Below are 22,643 nucleotides of genomic sequence, written 5' to 3'. Positions count from 1 at the left end.
CTGCCAGTGGGATTCAGCTGGTGCTATGGAAAGGAATCATTGCTGAGGTGATGCTGTAAGAACCATAAGGTGACAGGAAACCCAAGGATGCAGCCAGGAAACCCATGGGATGCCAACAGGAAAGACAAAGGCTTCTTCCTCCTCCACCAGCCTCTGTCTAGTGCCTCCTACTGGAAGGGCTCACAGGGAACCAGTTGGCAAAAAAAAAAAAATGTTATTTGTAGAGTCTTGGTTCCAACATCACAGAACACTGTACAGGAAAGTGTGTTTGTAGCTGAGAGACACATGGCACAGTTGGAAAGGGCAGAGGCATAAATCTGTTGGGAGACTGTTGCAGAATTCAGGAGAGAGATGATGGCAGCCTGGACCAGGGTAGTGGCCATGGAGAAGGTGAGAAATGGTTACAATGTTTAAGAGTAGGTTCAACATAATTGGCACTGAATTTAATTAAATATGAGGTACGAAAGAAAGATTTTTGAATTGAGCAACTGGAAAAATAGTTCCCATTTTTTTGAGATGGAGAAGATGGCAGCATACGTGGATTTTAAAGGGGGGGGAATAGGAGTTCTCCACAGATTATTTTGAGTTTGATATTCATATTAGTTACCTAGATAGATTAGCCAAGTTGCGAGTCGGGTGTATGAGTCTGGAGATAAAGGATTAGGTCCTGGATGCAGTACAAATGTAGGCGTCATCAGAGGAGAGAGAGTATTTAAAGCCAGGAGGCTGAAAGAAATCCCATCGGGAATGAATAAATAGAGAAAAAAGAAAAGTTAGAGGATAAATTCCTGGACCACTTCAATGTCTATAGGTTTAGGAGATGAGAAGCCAGTAAAATTAGCTACCAAAAGTAGTGGCTTTTGAAACAGCAAGAGAATCAAAAGAGTGTTGACTTGGAAGCTACGTGAAGAAAGTACATTCAGAGAGAGAAGGATGGAACGTGTCGCATGGTACTCATAGGTCAAGGAAGATGAGAGTCTTTAACAATGTGGAGTTAAAGAAATAACTCAAGGAAATTTCCCAAAGTGAGAGGATATGGACTTGCAGATTAGAAGGTTCCACTGAGCCCTAACATGATAAATGAAAGTCGGCCAATAATAAGGCACATCGTTGTGAAATTTCAAAATATTGGGGGTGCAGGAAAAGGAGGAGGTCCAGATAAAAACCAGGTGTGAATTCAGAGAAACAGAAATCCAGGTCATATACAAAAGGTCAAGAATCACAGTGATAGCAGTATTCTCAAAATGCAATCCTGGGATCTAGAACACAGTGGAGAAATGTCTTCGAAATGCTGAAAAAAAAAAAAGGATTTCCAAACAAGAATTAAAATTAAAACAAAAATATCAATCAAGTATGAGGGTAGAATAAAGACAATTCCAGATACATAAGGTCTCAAAATCTTTAATTCTCTTGTACCTTTTCCTTGAGAAGCTATTGGAGAATGTGCACCAGCACAATCAAAAAAATAATCCAAGGAAAAAGATGATACAGGTTATATGAATTAGGAGACTAACACAGGTAAAAGATGAAGTGAATTCTTAGGATGATGCTAATGAAAGACTCCAGGAAATCAACCTTGCATCTAGTAGGTATTAGAACTTAAGAAATACTAGATATGTCTAATAATTATATTAGCATATTAGGCATTTCTAACTGTATTAAAAATGTTAGAAGGTGAGAACAGTTCAGGATTCATTCTTCAAAAAGCTGAAATTGACTACTGATACAACTAAGTGTCATTTAAAAAACTGGTTAAGATTCAGGAAGTTGTTCTACAAAAACGTACCTTAAAGAAAAAAAAAAAAAAGGAAGAATAAGACATGTATTAACTCCAGGCAGGAGGGAGTGGGATAGGAGTAAGAGCAGGGACCCTTCCTTCACATCACTGGTTTCCTCTGAGAAGTAGAAAGCAAGGTTATCACCTCAGAGAAGGGGGGTGAGCAGGAGATTCTGGGAGTCTGAGAGAGGGGAAGACAGCGTATGGTCAAAGTGGGAGGGCACATGGACTTGAAACATGCAGGGGAGCTACCTACCAGTTCTTCGTGGACTCTTCGGACCGATAAACACAGCTAACGGAAGGTGACAGCAGCAAGAAAGAGCAGAAAAGTGGTCTAATATCAGAAGGAAGAAAAAAGACACCAAGTAGAGAATGTGGTTCATAAGCTTGTGTGGTTGCTAAGAGGAGGTCAGCCCCGGTGGGGAAGTGGCAGGAGCCATCTTCAGGACAAGTGCTCCTACCGCGCACATTGGAGAAGCGGCTTGAAATAGAACATGATGACTTGGCGTCATTTGAAGGAAAGCAATTTGAAGAATTTAAAGACGGTCTCACAGTTAAAATATCACAGGGTAATTTGGCTGGGAGAACTGATTGTACAAAGGTGGATGATGATAGAAGCAGAGAACCCAGGGAGGGGTAATCACAACTTATCCTGAAAATGAACATCAATTACCTTTTATCCAGATGGGAAATATTAAGGGATTAGTTTAAAGCTAATACTACAAGCAAGTATTCTGTGATGGGATGCTTCTGTTTTAAACAGCTCCAAAAAAAAAATCTGGAAATAGGATATATTATTAATTAAACCTTAATAAAAAGGTTTCCTGTATCAACTTGGAAATAGGATGTATTATTAATTAAACCTTAATAAAAAGGCTTCCTGTATCAACTTGCAGTGGCCCAGGTCTTTTTCCTGCTGATGCTTCATGTTCCATTAGTAACCCTGTGCCTTCCTCTGGTGTTTGGGGTTTTTTTAAACACTTATCAAACATGTGTTCTTTCACCCTTTTCTATCTCCTGTTACTGTCAGAATCTTCATAATCTATTATTACAAAGTCATACATCACTTTTTTTGGTCTCCCCAGGAATTTCACTCAATTGTCTCTTAATCAGAAATCCTCCCTTTCCCTTTTAAATGGTAAACTCATTATTGGCCTCTTGGAGTCTTCTCTTCTCTCCTCTCCCAGCAATACCAGCTAAATATAAGCTGTAAGAGCAACTGTAAACCCTTCAGTGGTATTTCTCCAACTACTTCCCAAGAAAAGAAGAGTCCAAAGTCCCAGGTGCAAGCCAATTTGGACACTTACTATCTGGTTGAAACAAATCACCTAACTCAACTGTGACAAAGGTTTTCATGGAAATATCAAGAGGATGCTAACATCTACATCACTTGCCTCTCCACGTGTCAGTCCTAATGACTGTGCAACGTTCAGCATTTTCTTTCTTTTATGCATCATTCTTCTTCCAAACATTCACTCTTTTCTTCTAATTGTTTTTATTTCCGAGTTAATTGGTAGATATTGTTTATGTAAAGGAAATTATATTTCATTAAGTCGAAGAGGCTACCATATTATTTGTCAATAACACAGAAAAAAGAACATTGACAAGGAAGCTGTGACTCAATGTTTTTACAGCAGTGCGACGGACAGTCTTGCACTCGCCCCTTCTTGCTTCAACATTTCTTTCACCCATTCTAAGGAACTGAGCAATTTTTCCTGCTTTTACTTGCATTATTTGACATTCAATATAGAGACAATCATTTTGCACCCGTCTTAGTAACTACAACACAGCTTCATCCACTTGTGAGTATTTTCTTCCTTCTTTATTTTGCTGCCTTACAAGATGCTGTAAAGTTGCTGCCATCATTTCTCTGAAATAATAATTTGCTTATAGATCAAACTGGCACCCCCCCTTGCTGTTTCCATGCCTTTCTTTTATACACAATAGATAGTCCATCATTTTGGTTATGTTTTAAATGTCAAGCAAACTTAACACGTGCAGTACCCACGATGCACAAACCTTCCTTGACCGCTCTTTGCACAGAGACTGAGTCATTCTCTACAATGAACAGTCCTTGGAGAAACAGCTCACAGCTCACTGATGGGCCGCATCCACCAGAGACTGACCTCCAGAAGCTCCCACAGCCACTGCCAAGATTTCTGGAATCGATACTACAGCAAGAATTTTCCATCTGCTTTCCCAAATCTGACTGGACATAAAGCTGTGTACTGTATTATAATATCATGTACTCACACATGCCTGTACAGTCCCACAATTTGGCTATTTTCATGTATACATATGCAGTGAAGCAGTCATTTCTTTGTCTTTATTCTTTAACAAAACTGACAGGACTTCAGTTCACCCATCAACGCCAATCAATAAATTGGAGCGGAAGCCAACAAATTGAAAAGTAGTAGAAATGAGCAAGCAGGAAATTATATTGCTTCTTTGAGCAAAACAATGGATCCGCATGTTATTTTTACCATCTCTAAAGGCAAGAAACAGAATCCCAGAGGAAGCATGAAGCAGTGTTTGGATTCCCATAATCCTGCCTGGTTTATTTACAGTTCCTTCCTTCATCCTTCCTGCCTGTCCAGCTGGCTTCCTTCTTTGTTTTCCAAACTGAATTGTGTTGCCGGCCTGTAAAGATGTTAAATTCTTCCAAAGCCAACATTTCTCGTTCCTCACACACAGAAGGTGTAAACTCTTACCTCTGCCGAATGATGCTGGGGTTGGCTGTCACCAAGTGACTTTTGGATCCAACATCATTAGTGTATTCGCTTGACAAAGGAGGCAGATTGCATCTAGAGAAACGAGAGCAAGCACTTCTGAATGATTTGCATACTTAAAAAATCAAGTCACTTCTCATGACAAACAAGAATTTTACTAAGTCTAGCTCAATTCACAAATAACTTTTTATCACCGCTCCCTTTTAGTAGGCATTAGATGACTATTAGCATCTTCAAAATGCTGTCATAAAAACTGGTCCTGTTTTAGAAGAAAGAAAATGTCAGTAGGAGAGGTAAGGAATCTATGAAAGAAAAGAGACAGAACTAGAATGAATTTATTCCATTCAAAATATTTTTAAAATTTTTTTTGGCAGGGGGTGATTAGGTTTACTTATTTATTTTCAGAGGAGGTGCTGGGGATTGAACCCAGGACCTCATGCATGCTAGGCATGCACTCTACCACTTGAGCTATACCCTCCCCAACTCCATTCAAAATATTTTTCGAGGTGATAGGACAGAGTATAGTAGACTTGAAATTAGAGCTCAGGAGGGTGTGGTCCACTAAAGAAATGCCACTATTCTCCACCATCCAGGCAAAGGAAAGAGTACAGGTGATGGAAACAGCTCCCCCTCCCTAACACACACACCACCCAGCCCCCGTTGCGCTCCTTGTCCACAGTGTCTTATGAATGTTTACAATGCAAAAATATTACAGTAGCAAATCCCAGTCCCATGGCTTTCTGCCAGTGGGACGTTAACCAAGTGATGCCATGTGCCTCAGTCTCCCTATTACACAAAATAAGAATAGTGACTTTTCCTTTCTAATCAGGTTGTTGTAAGGATTAAAGTAAGACATGAATAAAACGTCCCTACTTTGATGCCTCACACATAGTAAAAGCCCCAAAATATCGTGTATCAGAAAAATAACTTAAACATAACTAAATACATATTCATTATTCATAACAATCCCAAATGAGTCTGTAGCTTCCATTGGGTTTCCTTTTATCACTGGGTCCTAATTTCTCCTCTCCACCCATAGGTCTAACTTGTTCCCCACCACGACAGAGTATCTGTCACTTCTTACTGCTTCAGCAAACTAAAGCATCATTTATCTGCAGGTAGAGATCTTACAAATATTAATGTCTCTGCCATTCCCCAACTATTAAAATTTCCCTGCGAACTGCCCCCAGGACACAGAGTTGTCTGAGCTCCTAATCAGCTGATCAGCACAAGCTCCTTGATGTTGTCTTCTCTTTACCCTGTGACTCCGACCACATCAGAGCCTCCCAGGCGGAAATTTGTCAGTTGATTTGGAACCTTCCTTTCATCTGCTCTATGGTAACAAGATCCTGGTTCTTCCAGCAGCTCCCTGGTTGGTGACTTTCGCTGAGTGTCCACTGAGAACAAACACAACCACAGCCTGGCATTGTGGGGAGCCTGGGGGAAGCTCAGTCCCAGGGCCTCCTTGAGGCATCTACGGTCTAGTGGTCGCACCATATGCCACGTGGTTTTGGAGGACCCCTGTCGGGTAGCGAGCTTACGCGTTAACAGTCGGTTTCATCCGACAGCGGTGCTGACTGTGGTCTTGGAATTTCACTGATCTTTGCAAAGATGAAGAGGACTTTCAGGATGAGATACAGGCTAGAATTTGGACCTCTGTCTCCTAAAGCAGCTTTGATCTTAACTGCCCTTCATAACATTTAAAGAATCAACCACATTATATTCAAACTGTAAACTCTGAATGTTGCTAGAAAGTGTGGTCAACCTGTCTTGTCATTATTAAATGAAACAACTTGGTTTTCATGAATAAATACTTTGTTTCTCTCTGTGTTCCTTATAGGCTGACCCGTGACTCATAAGTCTGGGTCCCTTCGTAGCCCAGATCACAAAGTAAAAGCTCAAAAAAACCACTCCCAGATACTAACTGCCAAATCCTACAACAGAGGGAACTGCTTAAAAGAATAAAGATAACATTTTATAAATTCATCCCTGGAAAATGATGGCATTGTATTCTGGTGTAAATATCTTTTCTTCTGGGTAAACTTACTCTCCAAGTACAAATGTCTGATATTTCCCTGTAGCTCTTCTTAGAAAAAGCACACTATAATTTTAGCTCCTCAACTCCCAAATTGATAATTACATAGATTTACATAAAAGGCACATTTAACACAGTCAAATTGTTTCTAATAAGGCATAATTGTGTAAAAGTGTCTCAAACTCTGCATTATCGCTTGTTGGCACAATTAACAGATATTAATGGCTGAAGTGTCTTAGTAACTGTACCGCTGGTCCTGGAAGATGTGATCACAGAATTGATGGGAAATGTATTCTTTGAAGTGGGGTGTACAGGTGGGTGGGGAATGGGCCTAGAGGAGAGGAATTGTCAAATAGAAAAAAATGATGAAACTCCTTTTTAAACTGCATGTATAGTTAAATATGCTAAAGACCCTTCATTGAGCCTAATTCAAAGGCATCAAAAAGTGGCGTTGCCCTCACTCATGTCCCTGAGCCTTGCAATTCCTCTTCAAGATACAATCATCATAGCCTCTACTGAGCAGAACTTCTAGATAAATTTTATTCAACAATTATTATTTTAAAAAATATTGCTTTTGATTATAGAGCAAATATTTACTTTGAAAAAATGGGCAATTGATTTGCAGCATTAGAAAGTCCAGCAAAGAAAATGATGGTATTGTTTTATCCTAATCCTGGGACCCATCTTGAAGTATCATTGGATATGCCATTGTACACAGGTAAGGCTCTGTCTGGATCTCATCTTTCACTGTAACTGTCCGTGCACCCTATAGTCTGGGACCTGACATACTGTGTGCTTTCTAATCATACTTACTCACTAAATGTTTAATTTTGAATATACCATATTATCTCCATTTTCTCAGGGTGCCCCCCAAAATGTGTATTTAGCAACCATGTATAAATAGATCCAGAAATAGTCAAGTAAGAATAATTTACAATTTATCAACATTTCATTACTCCCATATTGTAAACCATAAGAAAGGCTTTTGAAAAATTCAAGTGCGTTATGACAATGGTGCCGTACTTGAAACTAAACCAAAGGCACGTGCACACACACCTCTAGTTCTCATGCTACCTGCTTTGAATTCTTTTCATTCCTCACCTCCCTCATCGTTCTGTGGACATTTGTGCAACACTGGGCTCATCACTCCTTGCTTCTGAGCTTGAGCATATCAACACTGATTGTATACAGTGCAAACATCGTCTCATTCGTTTGTAATAAATACGTGTAGATAACCCCCTAAGATGCTCAGGCCTGGTCTTCTGCATGTTGCGTTTATAATATCTGTCTTCCTAAACGTAGCAACACACGGACACGTGCACTCGGGAATAATATGAAAACACATTTATTGCACCGCCTCCTTCCACACTGTACCAAGACCTCTTGAAATCACGTAACTTTCCTGAATCTGTGAATATAACAGTTCCACTCCTTTTTCCTTACATCGTCTTTGGAAAGAGCAAATCACCCTATACTCGAGAGCATCTGGAAAATGTAAACTCGACTGCGTGAATGTGGTACAACTGTATCATAGTCACAGAATCACAGGTCGAATCAGAGTTTTCACAACGCAAAGGCTTGAGGCACTGTCTGCTGCCACCGCCTCACATAGATCAGGAAGCCGGGTGCAGCAGAGGGGACAGGCGCGCTGCAGGTGTCAGAGCGAGTCTGGGGCCAGGGCATGTGCTCCTTCCTCCCTGCTTTCTTTGCTGGCTCCTCAGCCTGCACCCAAAGCCAGTGTACTCCAGGGGGTGCTTCTGTTCTCTTCATCCCTCTGCTCCCTGGGTGACTGCATCCACTTCCCCAGCTCAGATGCCATCTCACCCCACCCTCCCCATGGCTCACGACACTGTGGCCCACACTTGGTGACTTTCCCACATTCGAGCTTGGAAAAGCTGGCCTGTGCCCAGAGTGGGATGGAGACAGGGCTCCATCCGGATGCCACTTCTCCTCCGAAGGTCCCCACTCACCCACCATCTGCCTCTGAATCACCCCCGATCACAGCCCCAGCACGTCTCCGGGTGCTCATCCAGGACGGAGCCATGCAACATGCCACTTCCAGTGCCAGCTCAGACCCAGGGCAGGGCAGGTGCTCACTAAACGGATGCAGAGCTGAATTCAGGGAACTACATTTTTAGTGTCTCCATTTGGCTATTGTTTGTATGTATTGCAAAATTAATAATAATAATAATAATAATAATTGCAATGAAGAGGAAAACACAGTCTTACATGGAAAAATTATGGTGGGGCCCCCACCATAAGGGAAAGAGAGAGAGAAAAGGATTGCCCCTCTGCCACAGGCTTCATTAGGGAGACCAAGCTCCCACCCCTGGCTCCCCGAGAGGGCACCTGGCCCTCCCCCGAGGACGCGGCTTCCCTGACTCTCTCCAACAGGTTTCCTCCTCCCCACACCCCTTAACTCAGAGCTCAGAGGTGGTTTACGTTCCCTCAGCCTCCTTTTGCCACTTCTAGACATTATGTACCCTTAAAAATGAACACAAAACCCAACCACGCCCCCCGCCCTCCCGCTTTCTGCCCTCTGTGTGGCTGGAGGACTCAGCTTTCCTGGCCTCGCAGCCTTTGGGCCCCTGGTGCAGAGTCATTCCCGCTTCAGGGAGACTTCAGGGCCCACCTGAAAGAGGGCCGACCTCCACAGTACAGCCTCCAAGTCCCTACACGTCCTCAGTAACAAGTGTCCTCTTTTCCTACCACGCACCTGATTGTCCCCCAGACAGGCCGAGTTCCAAGGTCACTTCTCCAGCAGGCCATTCCTTGACCTCAGCTCTCATCATTCCAGGTTCCCTCATCTTTCCCACTCCACCTCCAAATGGCCCCATCTTTTGGCCCCATGGGCCCCCTTCCTTTCTTTCTCCTCGCCTCTCAGGGTCTGTCTTTCCTTCTGCTCAAAATCACCCAACGGTGCAGGTTGATGTTGTGTGAGTTTCATGGTCTCTACTCTCAGCTGGACGTGTCGTGGCAATTCCTTGACACACCCCTGCACGAGCCTCCTGTCTTCCAGTAAAAGCGACACCACGTCACCTCCCTGCTCAGTCTCTTTACCAGGCTAACCCCTTGCTGGCACTGTCTTGCCCTCCCTCCCCTTTCAGTTTTCCCAGCCCCACACAGATCCAATCCCTCTTCAAACCTCATTCGCTACTTACAAATGCTTTTGTGAAAAACAAAAGCAGCAAAGTGTGTAGAATGAAACGAGTCAGTGAAAATGCTTATTCACAAAGAAGTCGCCTTAAGAACAAGTTGCAGCAGAGTCGAAACCACCCGATTGCATGATCTAAAAAAAAATCTGAGTGTTTCCACTTTGTGGGTCTTCCCACGACTTCTGGGCCTTTCTCAGCTTTGTACTTTCTGGGGGCCCCGCTCCCTGGCTCCCCGGTCCTCTCCTGCACTCACTTGTGTATGAACTTAAAGGGAGGCTGAAAAGCAGCTCCAGCTGATTAATCACAAGTGACTGGTTTCAAAAGGCCCCGGGGCTGGCGGGCGTGGGGGGAGGGGGGCAGAAGGCTCCGCGGGAGCTCTCTCTTACCGCATGACAAAATTTGCTTCATCTATTTGACGGCCACAGCCACTCTTCTTCAGAATCCCACCATTTCCCACCACCGCGCATTTCTTCAAGGGCAGCTGGAATGGGGTTGCCTAGCAACAGAAAACAAGGCGGGTTTTCACTGCAGAGAACACACCACCGCTCACAGCATCATTGTTTACAGCAGACCCTGCCCGAGACTTTGACTGAAAGGCTGGGCAGAGCGAAAAGAGCACATAGAAAGAAAGATGCCAAGAAGTTTGTAAGGAACAAATGAGCCCGTTCCTTGAAATAAAAGAAAAGAAAATTTTTTTAACTTCCTGAAGTGTATTTCAATGTAACAACACTGTTTGGCATCAAACTGGCTGTGCACCTAGTAGGGAGTGTCTGCTGAGGAAAACAGAAAAATCCCCATTAAACGTAGGATTAGTTTTAAAGGCATTCAGCTTGGAACAAACTCAGATGAGTTCTATCCTCCCATTTGGATGCAATTTCACTCATTCATACAATCAGTCATTCACTCAACAAACATTGCTGAACATTTCCTATGCTCGCTGCTGGGGAGATACGGAGGCCACAGGCCTCAGGATTCACAGTGCGTGATGTGAGGAAAGCGTGAACATTTCAACCTATGTACTGTCATGCTGAACTTGGTGGAGAAGAGATATGCTTCACATGCTGTGGAGAATCTCAAAGAGGAGCAGGAAGGCACGTCTGTCAAGGCGACTTAGGGAAAGCTTTCTCACTCGAGATGAATCTTTAAGGATGAGTGGGATTTTGCCAGGCAGAGACAGCAGCATACACAGAGGCACAGGAGGATGCTGAGAGCAAATGAACATTCTGGGTGGGTCTGCCCGGAATTTAGGAGGCACTGATGGGCAAGTGGCTCGTGCTGAACCAGGCAGCACATGACTTTCTTTCTGTAGGCACTGAACTGGACTGCAAAGGAAATGCTCAGTGTACCTGAATGTTCCCTGAAGTGCTATTTATAGTGTCCGGGAATATCAGAACCCAGCAACAGCCCCTGGGATGAAATGTGACACATTCGGTCTCTCTTAGCTGGGTCAGCAAGAACCAGCAGGCACAGCATTTCCTCCTTCCTGAAACCAGGTGAGTGGCTGGAGTTTTCCGGAGGAAGACCGTACATCCATGTACCTGGGACATAAAGTAACTATGTCAATATTAAGTTGGCCAACCTGGATGAACCCGACGCACATGACACGGATTATACCAAAAGAAGAAATGCACATGCGAGTATGTCCACACAGGCATAAAGGAATTAAACCAGAAAAATAAAACTGCAGGAGTCCGCGTGACCATCAGTAGCCGCAGCACAAGAAGAGAATTTCACTTCTGCGATTTCTAGTTTGTAAAAGGAGCAGCCACTGCTGTGACAATATAGTTGATAAAGATACAGGCATGAAACTATAGGGTCTAAGCGTTTGCCAGCAGACGGTAAAGAATTCCCTGCATGACTACAACCGAGATCGTCCAGTGAACTCCACAGCAGGATACAGAGAGGGGGGCCAGGCGACAGCTGGCTCTCCAACACCCAGGATGAGCTGGGATGAGCTGCAGCATTTTTCTCAGTCGCTCCTGAGAGGAAGGTTTGAAATCAACACTGGAAATACACAGGTTAGGTCTATGACGTGTTAGACGTGGATTTAAGTTACTTGTGCTCACATGAGCTGTCCCTTTAACCCACAAGTCTTTACTAGTTGCCTCCTATGTTCCAGGCACCGTCCTGGGGACAGGGACACAAGCAGTCATCCCTGTCCTCAAGGAGCTCGCAGCCTAGTGGGAAAACGGATGACAGATAAAGACAAATGAGCAAGATACACAGAATATCAGATGGTGACATGGGCAGTGGAGAGAAATTGATCCTGGGCATGCGGAGATCAGGAAATACCTTTGAAGAGGACTTGCCATTTAAGTAGGGAGGGAAGGAGATCCCTGAAGGAGAGGAGGTGGTGAGCCCATAGGAACTGTAGAGGCAGACCTGGAGGAGGGGACACTCCTGGGGCGTGAAAGGAAGAGGAAAGAGCTTCGCGTGTCTGGAGGTGAGTAAGCGAGGGACAGGGAAGGGGAGGAGATCAGAGAGCTACCTGGCGGGGAGGTTGAGGAACAAATTCTGTCGGGCGTCGTAGGGTATCGTAAAGACTTTGGGTTTTATTCTGAGATGAGAATCAAGTCGAGGCAGGGTGAGCAAAGGAGTGACATTATTATGCCACATTTTGGAACAGTCTCTCTGCTGGTGTGCGAACAGGCTGTATGACATCATGTGCAGAAAGAGAGAGACCAGTTACGAGGCTCCCACAACAACAGGTTAGAGAGTTTGGTGGCCTGGGCTAGGTAGGGTGAGAGCAGTGGGGGTAGTGAGAAGTAAGAAGATTCTGGAGATACTTTGGAGGAAGAGCTGACAGGATTTGCTGATGCAACAGGAATAAGATAAGAGAAAAAAGGCGGAACCAAGAACGAGGCCAAGATTTAGGGCCTGAACAACTGTAGAGATGGACTTGCCATTTACTGAGATGTGGAAGATGGCAGAGGACCAGGTTTTGGGGAGGGGATGCTTTGAAGTTCAATTTTAAATACGTCAAGCATGAGACCCCTATTAGGCATGCAACTGGCAATGTCCAGTAGGCAACTGTATATACGAGAATAAAGTCAGGGAACTGGTCTTTCCTCGAGATAGAGAGGTGGGAGCGATCAGCATACAGCAGGTATTTAAAGCTAGGGGACTAGCCGGTGAATGAGTGTAGACAGAAAAGAGAAGAGGGGTACGATCTGAATCCTGGGGCCCTCCAACAAGAAGTCAGGAAGTGAGAAGAAATCGGTAAAGGAGACTGAGGAGGAGTGGCCAACGGAAAGGGAGAAATAAATAGGAAAGCAGGGTGTCCTGGAAACCAAGTTAAAAAAATGGTGGGGGGGCGTGCAGCTCACTGGTAGAGTGCATGCTTAGCAAGCACAAGGTCCTGGGTTCAATCCCCAGTACCTCCATTAAAAAAATTTTAAAAAGGATGGGGGAAAACAACAACAGAAAGTATTTCAAGATACTCAAGAAGGAAGAGGGAAACTCCAGCAGATGCTATCAACAGATTAAGTAAAATAACAGCCGAAAATTGCCACGGGATTTTGCAACATGGTCACTGATAACCTTCGCCAGGACAATCTGGTTGACGAGTGGAGACAGAAGCCTGATCTGAGTTCTGTGAGTTACATACACATGGATATCTGCGTATCTACTTATATGTAGTTTATTTGAAAGCTCTGGGCTCATTCATGCTCGACTAATATCTAGTTTGCTTTGTAAAAGCCAACTTAACCCCCGCCCCACCCTCACTGTTGTTAAAGGAAGGTTCCTGGGCCAGACCGACTGGCAACCCCAGTTTTCTAAGCAAGAATCTGGGCACAGAACCAGCATGTCTGGGAAGTGGCAGCAGCAGCATAAACCTGGGTACAAATACCCTCTTCTAACTCCCAGATCACGGGGCCCCCTCGGTTCTACTTTTGTCTCCAAAGAGGGATAACATTGCACAGGATTATATGGGATTATACGGGATGACATGTGCAAGGCATCTCGCCGAGCCGCTTGCCTGGTGGTCCGCCCACCTTCCTCCCCTTCTTCTTTCATCTCTTTCCTCCTTCCAGCAGATTCCACTGACCTGTTCAAGCCACAAAATACTCAGATTCCGTGGGTTTGGGGGGAACATGGTAAAACAGTGATTTATCAAACTCTATCTTACCAACTGGAATCATTTTATTTAGCAGAAAAATCTCACTACTATAGCCATGTACTGTAACACTTTTTTAAGCTCTCGAACAAAAGCCCAGGGATGGGGGAAGCCATCCCTGAGTTTTTGCTGGTAATATCTGCTTGCTCCTTCACGTGGTCAACTGCTCTCACATGAGCAAGCTCACTTCACTGTTCCTCCAGTGCCTGAGTGTACTCTTCTGGCCACTGGTACCACATCAATGGAAAAAGAGCTCACCAAAGTTTTACAGAGGAAAAACTTACCTGAGAAAATACTGTAAAAACATTTTTTAACTAACTGAGATAATACTATTTTATTTGAAACACAGAATATCTCAACTTGGCAATGATCAATGCTTACCAGAATGTTGTGTGAACAACAGCTTCTCCTTCCGGTGTGTATATGACATAGAAAGAACGTGGGGGTCATCCATTTCCAGCTGAATATTAAGATTCTGTCAAGGGGCATTTTTATGAAGGCACTGCATCCTTTCTTTTCAAGTGTATCTCCTTGCATCCATGTAAGAAACTATCTACTAAATCTGAAAATAACTACTTGGTCTCTTTGCATCCGTAAGAAAATACTGGGTTTCCTGCTAACTGTAAAATATACGACTCTAAGTGGATGGATGGATGAAGCAGACTGACCATAGTGATGAGCTCAAGATATTGTTTGATCACCAATTCACCTTATAAATAAATCTTTGTTCAAATTTTTTCACCTATCCCACTGTTCCATCTGTTAATGGCCATCTTCTTAATGACTATATTATATTAACCATCTGGATTCAGATCCCGGTTTGCCAGGCTCCTCAAATCTCTCAGGGCCTCACTGGAAGTCAGGCATGATAATAACTACCCCATCTGTCTCCCAGTACGATCCTGAGAATCCAGCTTGAGCCAAGGTGTTGACCATCAGCAGGAAACTCTAAAGCTCTAGATAAATGTACAATCCTCATACATTATTAAATACTAAAAAAATTGGATTCTCTGGGGAAAAATTATTATTATATTGCTAGACCACGATTATATGTAGTGGAACTTTGTTGTGAGATACTTTCAACTTCAAAGGTTTACACAGATTTTGAACAAAGAATTTTTTAATCATTGGCCCTTTGCAGGTATATCTACTACTTCTATCAATCAGTGAGTTTTTTAAATGCATATTTTTGTATGAATCACTGTCAGCACTGTACCTTTTTTGATCAGCACGCTACATGCAAACTAAGCACAAATTAGACAATCGAGTCGTTCAATCAGTTAATTATTTCATCGGCAGATTTCTGTTGAGCAGCCAATCTGTTGTAAAGCAGTGTCCGACCAAAAGCGGTATTTCCTTAATGTCCGAATGGATGTCTAATTTCATCTCCAAACTTCCAGAACAGAGATGAGCCCCACCGCTCTCTAAATATGAGCCACTTACTGAAGCCATTCAGAATCTTGCTTCTGAAACACCCTTACCCTCACATGGTCCACAGCCCACGCCGCCTGTGCCTCTTCTGAAACAGCCCTGATGCCTGACGTCTCTTTTCATTCAACAACTGTTTGCTGAGCACTTTATGGACCAGGAGCTGTTGTGGATATTGGGGATGGTGAACAAAACAGCCCCATACCCTGCTCATGAACATTCCTCACATTCTAACAGGAAAGGCAGAATTTAACAAATAGGCTAGGAAGGTACAGAGTGCTATCAGGTGAGGAAAAATCTCTCTGAGGAACTGACACTGGAATCTGAGACCTGAGTTTCTGAGGCACAAGAAAGGTAGGTGAGATTTCTGGTCTATTAGACAATCTTAGAAAGGTTGGGGAAAAAAAACAACCAAAAATTAGAGTCTCTGATGTTTTAGGTGATGAATGAAGGTGAAAAGACTTGTTACAGGCTAGAAGACGTTTTCAGAAACAAAGTACAAATGCCAACTGTGAAAATATTCCTGGCTGTGAATATGACTTTTGAAGAAGGCTATTAAAGACCAAAGAACTTAAACCCGGTGTTTTGTGTCTTAGGTAAATAGCTCCAGAGCATCCCAGAATGGTTTTTATAATTAAATGAAGGAAGCCTTATTTACCAAGACATTTCCAAAGCCTGATGCCTCATTGCTTCCTTGTCTTCACAAGATAACAAAGCAACAAGAGCCAGGGACCTCAGTCACTTCCTCCTCCTTCATCCCAAGACAGAACTAGACGTCCTGAATGATAATTACACTACCTCTATGAGCAACTGAGGTAACCACCATCCATCGCTAACTCGTTTAGAGTTTGAGCTGGCCTTGGGAGGAGGGGATGTAAACTATCGAGTAGATAAAGAACTAGATTAAACAATGCCGTGGGAACTATTTTCACAGGAATTCGCAACATTTTAGGAAGAGTAACTCTGATTGCAAATTAAGTTGCAATAGTCTGAGGCGGAGGGGTGGGGAGAGAGAATATTTTAGGCATGTCTACAATGTAAAAACAAATTAATCACGCATCAATGTAAAATCAAAATCAAAGGATAAAAAAATGTTCTACAGAAAGGATGAAACCAGAGATTAGGGAGCAGGCTGTAACGTCCCTCCATCTAAGTTATAAAAAGAACTAACCTTAAATCTAGGCTTCCTGGGAGCATGAGGAAGCCAAAAAGTTGGAAATCCCGGAAGTGACCCACTTGGGTTCTAGCCCTGAACAGATGACAGGAGGCTCTGAGATGCCCAGAATCAGAAGAACTGAGTAACAGACTGAATCGGATGAAGCAGACTAGTGGCCAACTAAAGAACTTCAATATCAAGAATCTATCTAAGCAATGAACTCGTATTTTTAAACACCCTCTTGCTTTTGAAGATGGTAACACCAGGCTCCATTGTTTTCAGTTCAGCAGAGGATGCATCCGATTATTGTAACTCTCACCATACTCCGCTGCTCCGATGTAAGTTTCGCAGGTGCGCTTAGTCAGTTCTGCACCGCGCCGGCTCTGGATTCCTCTTCCTTCCGACTCCTTCTGTCCCTCCCTCTTTCTACTGTACCTGCAACATACATTCCTCACCTTGTGGCTTTATACTTGGGAGAAAGGGGAGAAATGCCAAAAATATTTCTAAATAAACGCTGTTTCATAAACTAAAAAAAAAAAAAGTGAGGCTGTCAAGATTAATTTTGCTGATTTTGTTACATATGGAACTTTATTCTGATACTTTCAGGTAAAAGAGGTGGCATTTCTGTTTTCACATCTTACAATTCAAAGGAAAATTCTTGGTTTTGTCTGGTGACGCCCTCCAAACCCTTCCTTGATAGGAAGGGGGAGTAAGTCTTCCCAGTCATGCAGTTGTGCTTAAAAGTTAGAAAAATTATCACCAAGTGCCATGATTAGGAAGAGGAGTCAATGTCAGATTTAGAAGTTGGTCGCCAGTTTTAACAGAAACACGGGGATTTTTGATTTGCAACCCTTCAGAGTGGCCTGAAAGGCTGTCACTGTCTGCTAGCTGCTGTTAGTCATGATGTCAAAACATATGCTTTCCCTTATTGATGAAAATATCAAGTTTTTGTCTATAAGAAGAACATGAACTCACGCATCTAATTGAAACCCAACGCACTCATTTCTATGTACACGGACTCCCACGTGCAATTATGTTTCACCCACACACATAATTTAATTTCTCCCCCATATGTTAATTATACCTTCAACCTAGGCATCTAAATACACCCCCTGCCTCACATCTAATTACAGCCCCCCTCTTATGAATGTAATTACACCACTCTACCACCCATCTAATTATGCCCTCCTTGACATATTTAATTGCACTGCCCTGCTCAAGGACCTAATTACATTCTAACCAATGCATCAGTTAAACCCCCAACCCTCCAACCATCTTCCTCAGATGCACATCTCTTTATCTCTGTACCCCGTTTTATTATTTCAACTAACGACTGGCAACTTCCCCCAAGGAAATTCCCAGTAAGCATGGTGCCCAGCTAAACAGGCAAAATAATGACAAGATGCAGCTGAATCAAAAGCAGCTTTGGTCCTTTCCAGTAAATAAGCTTTTTCCAGTATTTGCTTTTTCAGTTACTTAACCAGCCCTTTGGAAGTCCAAATTAAAATTTCAGCTGCTTTCTTACTTTGCATGTGTAAGAATTTTTATGATGAAAATATGTAGTAATTAGTTAATTTATTTCAGAGACAAATGCTTCTCATTACAGATATTTAATTATTGAAGCCTTTAAAAAACAGTACCCAAAACTTTGCCTGGGGATATATGTATTTACAAATATTAATTATAGAATATTTGCACATCACATTCGAAGAAGGTTCTTCAATTACATAAAAATGAATTTCCAGAAAGCTGTTGCTAAGATTCATATTCCCCATTCCACTAATAAAATTATGATTTCAAAAAGGTAAGTTCAGTAATAGTAGTCTTTCTACACAGGATGCATCTCTGGAAGTTGACTGATGTGAATATTTATATATTGGGTCTTGTTTCCCCATTAAACTTTTTGACTCAGCCCATTAGAAAAAAAAAAAAAACACTTGAGCATTCCAAGGAGCATTATGTATTTTTTCACATAGAATCTGTTATTCTGGATACAACTTCTGGAAGCCAACTAAAACATCAGTTCAGAGGACCATCCAGCAAATTCATCTCCTACTTAATTCCTCATTCACTGAAGTTTGTTCCTGACGTTTCTGACCCATGAATAATGCTAAAGCCACAAAGAAGGCTGCGCCTATACTTAAGGACAGAGGTTGGCCACGTTTCTAAAGTTCTCAAAAATGGGGTGGGGGAGAGGGGTGCTTCATGGTGGAAAGGAAAGGAAATATGTAAGCCATGCACACTGCAACAGTAGCAGCCAGCGATGCTTCGCGGTGGGGCAGACAGAGGCGGCAGCGGCAGCAGGAACTACGCCTCAAGCCATCGCGAGAACTCCCCAGGTGGAAGGACCACCAAAGATTCTCTTTCTGCAAATACACTCAGTACATCTTCCCGGTGATGAGCACTGCTCTGGAGGCTGCCTGCCTGCATCTGAGTCCCAGCTTCATGTTTCTTCTCTGACCACTGGCAGTTACTTTAACCTTAGTGCCTCAGTCTTCTCGTTTGTAAATGGTACCCACCTTGTACAGCTGTTAAGAAGAGTCACTGAGTTCTGTCTGGTATGAGGTGAGAGGCTGATACCTGCTATTTTTATTTTATTGGACCCAGATTTGCTCAGCAACACAGCATAGAAGTCTTGGAGTCGTGTCTGCTCATCTCTCAGTATCACCCTAACACCCATCTCTGCAGAGGCTCTTCTGTGCTTTTTCTCTTTCCACCCTCACTGTAAATGTTTTCACAATGGCTGGTTACTGTTCGTGGCTTCTCGTCCATCACCCATCCTTCACTCTCAAATACTAGTTATTCTTCTAAACCAAAAGCAATGGTATCCCAGGTATTTGCAGTATGTCCAAATGCCTCTACAAATACTCATTAAATATATGTATCAATTATCCTTCAATAAATCTTTAAACAAAAGCTAATGCAAATCACTCTCCAACAACAACAAAGAAATGTACAAAATGGACCACGTTTGCCCCTTGTGCACAGACAAAACCATTTGAGATCATCACTGAGGCACTCAGGACTCTCCAACACTCCAAACTCCCTGCTCATCCTTTTCTCAAACCACATCATCTATGCTCTCAGCCACTATTCCCTCCACACCATTTTATTTATCACTGTTTCCTCCAATACAGCCCCAACTTCTTGTCTCTTTATACTTTTGCTGAGGCTGCTCCAGTGCCTCCCCCTCCCCACTTCCCTGCTCTGTTGTCTACCAACCGAATTATTTTTCCCCCTTGAGATTTATGAAGTGTCTACAGATATTGTGTCCAGTAAGATTCCCTTCAAATTCTAGGAAATAGTCAAAAATTGAAGCAGATAAGAGGAACATTAGAATTCATTCATGCTCCATGAGTCACGAGAATTAGGTATTAAAGCTGTGCACAGTGGTTTGTAAATACATGTGGAATTGAATCAAATCATTTCTTCAGTACTTCAGAGACTTTTAAACTTATTACTGTCAATGCTTATTATTTTGTTTTGAGGTGAAAGTCTTCTCTGGTTGTTTTTCAAACAAGATCACAAAAAGCCCATTTAAAAAACACAGATAGAAAAACAAAAGGAGAAGATATTGTTTGAGGCTGAGATGAGCGCCCCTGACCGACCTCATGGTGACACTGAGACACCCCAAGGAATTTGATGGTGCAGAAAACTACTTTATCTAATCAAACTCCTTTTTTTTCCCACCCCCAGAAAAGAAGAATCACAAACATCAAACACATTTCAGCTAAGGACATCAGGCAAGTATTTACTAACCATAAACCAACCATATACCCGGTCACTGCATTCCGTGCTGGGCCCAAAACCCTGACCCCCAGCACAGCATTCCACTGAAGTGGTGGGAATTAAGACATCTGTTTTGTTTTCAACTATAAATAGTGTACGATTACTCAGTAATGCAGCAGACTCTTAAACTGTTAATCCGATTTAACTGATTAAGCACACGAACCAGCAGAACTAAATCAATTGCCTGCTAATTAACTATTAAATTAAGTTTTTTTTAAAGCAAACCCAGTATTGTCTAGTATACAACTATTCCATTAAAAAATGAAGAAATCAAGCAGAGAATAGTCTCTTTGAGAAAAACTGGCTTCTGCTGCTTCCCCCACCCCCCCACCAAATTTACGAGTATCTGTCATCCTTCCTTGTGAGAAAAAGAGTAAAGAAGTTGTTTCCAGTGCACCCCTTTCCTTCGAGCATCACTCCCTTAATCACCCCCCCAGGACTCCCCCGTACAGACCCCCAGGCCTCTGAATTTTATAGCTTCCAAATTCCCCACTCACGCCCCTACCTCTGCTTATTTCATCCTACCATCTTCTCCCCTTTGGTGGCCCATGTATATCGGATCACCCTGACATACTCTCGGCCCCAATTCAGCCTTCTTGAGTCAAAATCTCTGGAGACAGCAGGAAAAGCTCAAGTTTCCCTACACACTTCAAGTGCACAATAAAGCCTGTGACCCACCAGATCCTACCAACTCTCAATTACAACCCAAGGTCTTCCTTCCTTAGAACTCTCGCTGACTGATCTCATCTTCTGGCATCAACATCATCGACCCTGCCCACTGCCACCAAAACAACCCACAGCACTGCTTGTCACTTCCTCTAACCAGACACTCTAGACATTTAGCATTTGGTACCATTTGCTAGCCTCCTTTGGGATATACACCCACCCCCCACAAATAGAGAATGAAGCATGTCTTGTAACTCCTGATGTCCTTGGACATTATATACTGACCACAACAAGTAAGTAGAAAGCTTCATTGATTGATCGACTGATTGACCCAGAAATGCCAGGAATATAAGCAAATAAAATAAACCTGTTAACTTTGGTACCCACTGTATAAAGGTTAAGGATACACAGCTAAGCTAACAAAGTCTAGTGCACAGGAGCTGCAAAACCAAATGCCTACAGAATCCAGACAAGGAGCACAAGCAGAGTGGAGGGAAGACAATAGGGAGGGCTAAGGACTGTGGCAAAAAGAGGACATGTGACCAAACCAGGATGATCAGAAATTGCTCTGTGCCCTGCTGATGGGCACTGGGATCCAGATTTTTATATGAAATTTAGTTTTTAATGTTGGTGATAAAATTCAAATGACTTTTTTAAAAAACAGTAAAAGCCAAACAAAATACATCTAAGGGTCAGATTTGGCTCGCCAGTAGCTTTTTCTATGCTAGACCCCAGGCAGGACCCTGGCAGGCTTATTTATTCAAAGAGTAGGAGGTTAGGGCTGAGTATAAATCTTAAATTGTTCACAAAGATGTAGGAAAATACATATTTTAGGGAACTTTCAGCCAAAGATTGGGAAAGATTTTCTTTGCTTTGCCAGGCCCCAAGGAAATAATAAGTCCTTCGAGAAGGCAGTTTGTGAAAAATTCAGAATTCGAAGTGACAAAGACAGATGAAAGGGTTTTTGAAAAGTCTCCCTAATTTCAGTTTAAAATAACATGGTCATATACAGATATCATCCACAGTGATCTCTCAGCGCTCAGTGGCCGAAGCCTCTCATCTGAAACAGTTGTTTGTTTTCTAACCAAAATGGGACCATCTTATCCATGCTGTTGTGACATGCTTGCTTATTTAACAGGATATGATGGACATCTACCTCTCTGTCAGTGTTTTAATGCCAGCATCCTGTTTGACTGGATAGGTGTCTCATCATTTAACTGATTCTTTACTGTGAATATTTTAGGTTGCTCCCAGTTTTTCGCTATGATAAACCACCCTGCTATAAACATCTTTTGTACTGTGGCGAATCCAGGACGGTGGATGGGAAAGGAGCAATCATCAGCCCACTCAGTTTTCTCTCTTGGTATAAACAACCAAGTTTGCTTAATTTCAGATAAAGCACCGTGCAAGAGCCTCTCCAACAAGATTGCCAACCCGAACCTGTTCCACACGGAATTCCTCATGCTGTTACCGATCTGATACATACAACCTTGAGAACTTGATCTATTACTTTAAGGTAAATCCTTAGGTGTAGGGTTGCTGGGTCAGATAATAAGCACATATTTAAGGCTTTTGATATGCATTGCTGAATTCCTCACCAGAAAAACTATCCAGTTCACCAGCACCAGGATGCCCTGAGCACAAAGGTGCACGTCTACGTCTCTACCACCTCATCGGGCTACCCTGAAACAACTTGGGTCGTTATCAATAAAAGGTAACAACTGAGTAAGTATTCATCCATTTCCATTAGAAAAACACAAGGGAAATCTTATACACTCTTACAGCTATTTC

General features: G+C 42.8%; 1 protein-coding gene across 3 annotated transcripts in view; it reads right to left on the bottom strand.

Annotated features, from left to right (window-relative positions):
- The window catches only part of ST8SIA1 (ST8 alpha-N-acetyl-neuraminide alpha-2,8-sialyltransferase 1), a 107,109-nt gene that overhangs the window by 24,908 nt on the left and 59,558 nt on the right, over window positions 1-22,643 (bottom strand). For 2 of the 3 annotated variants that reach the window (XM_006199929.4, XM_072954309.1), the window contains exons 3-4: window positions 10,083-10,192; window positions 4,489-4,581 (exon numbers count right to left, since the gene is read on the bottom strand). In XM_006199929.4, coding sequence (XP_006199991.1) covers window positions 4,489-4,581; window positions 10,083-10,192 — 203 coding nt within the window. The remainder of the gene's footprint in view (window positions 1-4,488; window positions 4,582-10,082; window positions 10,193-22,643) is intronic. The other variant, XM_072954310.1, reaches the window with a different exon arrangement.

This window comes from Vicugna pacos, chromosome 34 (genome assembly GCF_048564905.1).
Source record: "Vicugna pacos chromosome 34, VicPac4, whole genome shotgun sequence".
In the NCBI taxonomy this organism is placed as follows: Eukaryota; Metazoa; Chordata; class Mammalia; order Artiodactyla; family Camelidae; genus Vicugna; species Vicugna pacos.
The sequence above is the reverse complement of the archived record's forward strand: the minus strand, read 5'-3'. Positions and strand labels throughout refer to the sequence as shown.